Here is a 6,154-nt window from a genome sequence, read left to right on the forward strand (position 1 = left end):
TCTACCATGAGCCTCCTAAGGAGCTGGCAAAGTCAGCTTTTCTGCAGATTCTAGCATGTTTTTCTGCCCGCATTGAAAAGCCAATGATTGTGTGTCGCTATATAGGGTGACCGGCTTCCCAGGACTCTCCCAGTATCAGCACTGAAAGTCCTGTGTCCTGGGATCCCCCTCACTCCCAGGCAAACCGGGATGGTTGGTCATCCTGTAGCAACTCCTTTCTCTCTGGGTCTCATTTTTTTCTCTTTGTTATATGAGAGAGTTGGATCTGGTCTTGCCTCTACATAAGATCTGCGATTTTAGGAAAGGTTGGAGGGGAAGAGGTGAGTCGAAGGAAACAAGACTAGAGTTAGAGTTTCTGTAAGATCTTTATTATTTTTTTTGCAAAGAGTGTGGATCAGTCCCACCACCCAGGCCTGGGTTCTAGTTGTTTGCCATGGTCTGGAAAAGCAAGGGGGAAAAACACAGAATAGTCTAGTTAGGAACACAGGTTATGAAGCCAGAGGGAACTGGGTTCAACTCCCAACCATGCCATTCATTAGCTATGTGACCCTGGGAGAGTGACTTGACCTCTCTGAGTCTCAGTTTCCTCATCTGTATAATAGGGATAATCATAGTAGTCGCCTCATGGGGGGTTTTAATTAAACTGTTAACTAACATGCTTATTTCAGTGCCTGATATATATTAAAGTAGTTCATAAATGGTGCCTATTACTATTATGAACATTATTAATCCCCCTTCACCCTTCAACCCCAGATGATATCTGCACTCTCACTGGGGCCTGAGCTTCTGCTATCACAGCTCATCATTACTGCTCATTTAATTATCTGTCCCTCCACGAGGCAACCCTTAGACACATCGCTCTGTCCTTCATGACAAGAAAAGACCTGCACAGGGGAGGTACTTCATAAACACTTGCTAAAATAAGAAAGCTTAGCAATTCAAAGCTCCATCCAGAAGGCATCTCAGCTCTTGGGGCCACATTGTAGCAGAAGATACCCCCAAACCCTCTGGAATGTCACCAAGGGCCCCCTTCACTACTGACCTTCTAGGATCATTTGAGCCCCTCCTCAGGATCTGCTGTTCTCACCCTCCTTCCAGCCCCTCCCCTCGGCACCTCTCAGAAGAGCAGCGCCTGGCGCCCTCCTGGCTCGCCTGCCTGCTCACCTCCTGGATCCAGTCGTTAAAGGCTGAGACACGGGTGAACACAGTGGGCTTCTTGCGAGTGTTGCAGCCGAAGGCAGAAACGAAGCTGGTCACACCGTGGACCTGCCAGGAGCCATCTGCGGCAGGGCAGTTGAGGGGTCCTCCAGAGTCACCCTGGAAGAAGGGTCAGAGAGCAGTGGGGAACTGAACCATGTCTGAGCTTTAAGGAATCGCTTCTGATTTTGGGGATTTAAGAAACCCTGATTACTTGGCCTGTCTGAGCCTCAATTTGCTCATTTATGATGGGGAATAGTATCGGTCTTATGGGATGTTGTGAGAATTAAATGAGATGATAGACATGATCATAGCACAATGCCTAGTAGAAGGGAAGCAGTTAATACATGATGGTTCCCATTATTAGTGCCACAGTTAACAATGTTCATATTCACTTATAATACAATAATAGTTTGGCTTAATTATAACTTTAGGACAACAGAGTCGAAGATGACTTTAGAGGTCAATATCCTTTGCTGTGTTGATAGGGAAGCCTGAGGGCCAGGGAGGGACAGTGACTTGCCCAGGTGGAATCCAAAAGTCATGACCCCCAGGCTGAGAATGTGTGTCTGGACTATTCGGTTTCTTCCCAGTCCTGCCTGACCTGGAGCCTGAATGGGCAAGCAGGCAAGGTTCCTCCCACGCCGTCCAGGCAGACGTGGGACCCCAGGGCCCTGCCCGCCCGCTGAGTGGCTGTAGCCCAGCACCGCCTCAGCAGGTGAGAGCGACTCACGTTGCATCCGGAGCGGATGTCGCCGCCGGCGCACACCATGGTCTTCTTCAAGGAGATGCCCCACCAGTCCCACTTGGAGCAGCGCTCATAGGCCACCACGGGCAGCAGGGCTTGCTGCAGCTTGTCGGGGAGTGGCCCGCCAGCTGTCGGGGTAGAGAGTGCTGAGTGGGGGGTTGTGGGGCGCAGGACTTGGGCTGGGGCCTGGGGGTCAGGGCTGGGAGCCCCACTGTGGGGTGGAGGGTTTGAGGCAGGCAGCTCTTCTGATGGGGAAGGTGGCGACTCTCTTCCCACCAGCATATATGGTCCTGTCCGCTTAATCTACCTGCATCCCCAGCACCTGGCACTTACTAAAAACCCTCGATTGAACATATTCATGTTTGGGGGGAGCAGGGAGAAGCCTGCAGCTGGAGGAGGAATGGGAAAAAAGTGTAAGCACCAGTCCCGGTGTTGCCCTCAACCTCGGCTCCCAGGCCCTGTCTTTGCCCACTGTCCCCGCGGCCGGCGAGCGTCAGCACGTACTCTGGAGCCGGCCCCAGCCGCTGATGTAGCAGGGCGCCTCGTCGGGCAGGATTTCCCCGGCGGGAGGCAGGCAGGCCAGCTGGACCGAGTCTCCCAGCTGGGCGGGGCGCGACAGCTTGATGAGGGCGATGTCGTTGCTGGGGACGAGGGGAGAGTCAGGGGGCCTGCCTCCTCTGGCCAGACCAAGCCTCACCGCCCAGCCCCTGCTCCAGATATTTCACATCCTGGCTAGCCCCCCACTTCTTTTCCCTCTCAACCCCTTCAGCTCCCTGCTCAGCCATGACCTTCCCAATCGGCTCAGACCCTCAGTGTGTGTGACCTGGGCACAGGTTGCTGGACCCAGCCCCACTGACCCTGGGAGTCTTCTCAGAACTGCCTTTGGGTTCCAGAGGGATGAGTAGAGGAGCCCCTAGGTCCCAGGCCTGAGAGTTCACTTACCCACAGGCCACGCAGTTGGGGTTCCAGAGTGGGTGCACGAAGAGGTCCTCAGAATTGATGGGGATCACCTGCTCGGGGCCCTCCTCCTCAGCCCGGTCATACTCTCCCAACACCACCTGGTAGGTCAGGGAGTCCCTGCCAGTGGAGGCAAGGTCAGTCCAGACCCAACTCCCTCCCTCCCATCCTCCCTCCCTCCCTCCCTCCCTTCCTCCCTCCCTCCCTCCCTCCCACAGGGACCCACCACCCTGGCCTGCCTGGATCACGTGCAAGGACAGGGCAAGTGAGAGAACTCACGAGATGCAGTGGCCTGCAGTCATGACCCAGTCGGGAGCAATGAGGGTGCCCCCACAGGTGTGGTGAAAGGCTCCATTCTTCTCATACTGTAGGGAGATCTGGGGGCCAGGGAGGGAGAAGCCTGAGTGGTTTGGACCCCACAACGAGGGTTGCTACCCAGGGCTGTGTAAGTTGTGCACTGTACAACTCCAGAGGGGATGCCGAAAAGAATAGTGCAGAAAAGAATGGTGCCCTCCAGAAAGATGCAGTGCCCAACCTGCACAACTGCTCATGGTGGCCCTGTCACTTTTCCACTAGAATCACATTTGGACTGTCCAAGACCTTCAGCCCCCAGCCCTATGACCTTCCTGGGGACCTCCATAGTCTCTGTCCTCTAATCTTCTGTCTCGAGAGCCCCAAGGCCCTCTGTTCTATCAGGCCCCAGTTCTTCTGCACCTCAGTTCTTTCAAGGCTTCGTGGGCCCTCTGAGGCACAACCCACCCAAGTCCTTTGCCTCTCTTCTCATTTCCTATATTCTGATTTTCAAAAGCTCCTGCTAAACCAAAGGTTGGTAAACCATAGCCTGTGGACCCAATTGAGCTTATGGTCTATTTTTGTATGTAAGGTTACTGGGAAATAATCATACTTATTCATTTATGTATCATCTATATGCTTTCATGCGACAATGGCAGAGTTAAGTCACTGCAATAAAAACTATGTGGCCAAGAAAGGCTAAAATATTCACTCTCTGGTCCTTTCTAGAATAAGTTTGCTGACCCCTGCTATAAAGCGGTGCCATCCAATAGGACTTTCTGTGGTGATAGAAATGTTCTATATTTTGGCTGTCCAATATGGTAGCCACTAGCCACATGTGGTTAGTGAGTATTGAACCACTGAATTAAAAAAAAATTTTTTTTAAGAATAATTTATTGATTTTTAGAGAGAGCGAGGAAGGGAGAGGGAGAGAGAGAGCAACAGCAATGTGGGAGTGGAACAGCTATAGGCTGTCTCCTGCAAGCCCTCTACCGGGGATCAAGCCTGCAACCTGGGCATGTGCCTTTGGCCAGGAGTTGAACTGGAAACCTCCTGGTGCACAGATGATGCCCAACCAACTGAGCCACACCAGCCAGGGCGAGCCACTGAATTTTTAACGTTATTCATTTTAATTAATTTGAATTTAAATAGCCACATGTGGCTAGCAGCTACTGTGTTAGTCCAGTGAACCTAGCCCTCTGTACCTCCCTCCACTGACTTCTATAAAGCCTTTAATTTCTTTATTGCTCTTTGTCATTATAGCCCTTTTATATAATTCAAGGAGTCTAGAAATGAGTCCCCAGAAATCTCCCTTCCTATATGTAGAGCCTGAACTTCTACTTAATGCACCAACCCTTGGGTTAAACATTTCCGTCTCCAGATTCCACATTTAACTTGCAAACAGCCCAGTGAGGGTCACAGGTTGAATGGGCAAAACTTCCACATGGAGTAGTTTGTCCAAGGGTTTTCTGGCCCTTGGAAGCTGAAGTGGGTTCCAGAAGCAAAGCAATAGGGTAAAGACTGGATGCATTGCAGTCAGAGCGTGAGGTGCAGAGCCTATGGTGGGAAACAGTGCCTCTGGTATTGCTCTTACCTGCCAGGGCCAGCTGTAGGGGACAGCATCCTCACCATTGACCACACGGGTGGAAGGGCGGTAAGAAGGCCGGCCACAGCCCGAGGCTGGAAGAGAGAGTAGAGGTGTCAATCAGCTAGAGGGTCCTCAAAAGCAAAGAAAAATTCCAGGTCCCAGTTCCAGCTGTGCCACAAACTGGCTATGTGACCCCATGCAAGCCCCTTCCCCTCTCTGGACCACAGTAGCCACATATGAACAATGAGCATTTGGACGAGAGAAGTGTCCCAGGAGTCCGGGGATAGAGGCGAACATGTGGCCTCTTCCCACAGCACATTGAAGGGTTTAGTGCACTTAGAACAGCGCCTAGAGCCTAAGAGCCTTTGAGAAGTGATCGCTATTACTGTCAGTCAAGGGAGGCTACTTAAAGGAGGTGGCCCTGAGCTGGACTGTAATACGGCAGAGAGACCAGGAAAAGGTTAGACCACAGAATATGGAGCGGGGTAGGACTGTGAGAGGAGCATTGGAGGGTTAAGGAAAGGAGCAGAAATTCCAGCCTAAGCAGTCTAACCACAGAGCCCAAACCTTTCACCATTAGACTGTTTCCTGCCCCCATTGAAGGCTCCCACCATAGCCCTTTGGGTCTCTCTCCTAAGCATAGCATCCCCTCCATTATCCTGCTCAAGCACCAAGCTGAAAGCCCCCCAAGCTTGCCATAGGTATAAGCTGAAGGCCCCCTCCTATAGGTGTTGGGTTCATGGGACCCAGGGTAGGTGGCAGACTTCAAGGGCTCCTGACCCAGTGTAGCACAGACACAGGCTGGGGTCTTACCAAGGGCCACCAGTAGGAGAGAACTCAGCAACCGGAGCATCGTGAGTTTTGAGGTGATAGGAAGGAGACCCAGAGCCCGGACTCTAATATAGGGCAGAAGGTAGGTGGGGGACTAGACTGGGCCCCATTCCTGGAACAGGTGGTGGAAGGCCAGGTTTCCCATGGTCCAAGGCCATGGCCCCACCCACTGCAAATAGGGGAATGACAGCCAATGGCAGGACCTGGAGTTCTACGCAGTGCCACCTGTGTAGCCACAGAGTTCCCTCCTGTAGCTACACAGGTGGCACTGAATGGCCTGCTGATAACAGGGAGGGGGAAGGGGAGTTCACACGAGAATAAGCCAGCCTCTTCCAGGAAAGAACGTGGGCTTTGAAAATGGTCAGACCTGGATTCAAATCCTGCCACTCCCCAGCTCTGCAACCTTGGGCACATGGCTTAAGCTCTCTGAGCCTCAGGTTTCTCATCTCTAACATGTGGTTGATATTAGTATCCACCTCAATAAAAAAAAATGTTTGTTGAGTACTTTCTCTATATCAGGCTGTACTAGGGGGTGCAGCTGT

At 52.1% G+C, this 6,154-nt stretch overlaps 1 protein-coding gene across 1 annotated transcript; it reads right to left on the reverse strand.

Moving 5' to 3' along the window:
• Positions 1 to 420: 420 nt before the first annotated feature.
• Positions 421 to 5,634, reverse strand: CELA3B (chymotrypsin like elastase 3B). Its single transcript, XM_016214584.2, has 8 exons — positions 5,595 to 5,634; positions 4,788 to 4,873; positions 3,182 to 3,279; positions 2,888 to 3,022; positions 2,450 to 2,586; positions 1,931 to 2,073; positions 1,165 to 1,317; positions 421 to 438 (listed from the first exon to the last, which is right to left on the reverse strand). Exons 1-8 carry the CDS (start codon positions 5,632 to 5,634, stop codon positions 421 to 423), a joined length of 810 nt encoding a protein of 269 aa, XP_016070070.1.
• Positions 5,635 to 6,154: the final 520 nt, after the last annotated feature.

This window comes from Miniopterus natalensis, chromosome 9 (genome assembly GCF_054644295.1).
Source record: "Miniopterus natalensis isolate mMinNat1 chromosome 9, mMinNat1.hap1, whole genome shotgun sequence".
NCBI classification, from domain to species: Eukaryota; Metazoa; Chordata; class Mammalia; order Chiroptera; family Miniopteridae; genus Miniopterus; species Miniopterus natalensis.

Coding starts and splice junctions, on each gene's coding strand:
- CELA3B (XM_016214584.2), bottom strand. CDS start 5,634: ATGCTCCGGTTGCTGAGTTCTCTCCTACTGGTGGCCCTTG. Junction 4,874..5,594: donor TCTCCTACTGGTGGCCCTTG/GTAAGACCCCAG, acceptor TCTCTCTTCCAG/CCTCGGGCTGTGGCCGGCCT. Junction 3,023..3,181: donor ACTGCAGGCCACTGCATCTC/GTGAGTTCTCTC, acceptor CTCCACTGGCAG/GGACTCCCTGACCTACCAGG.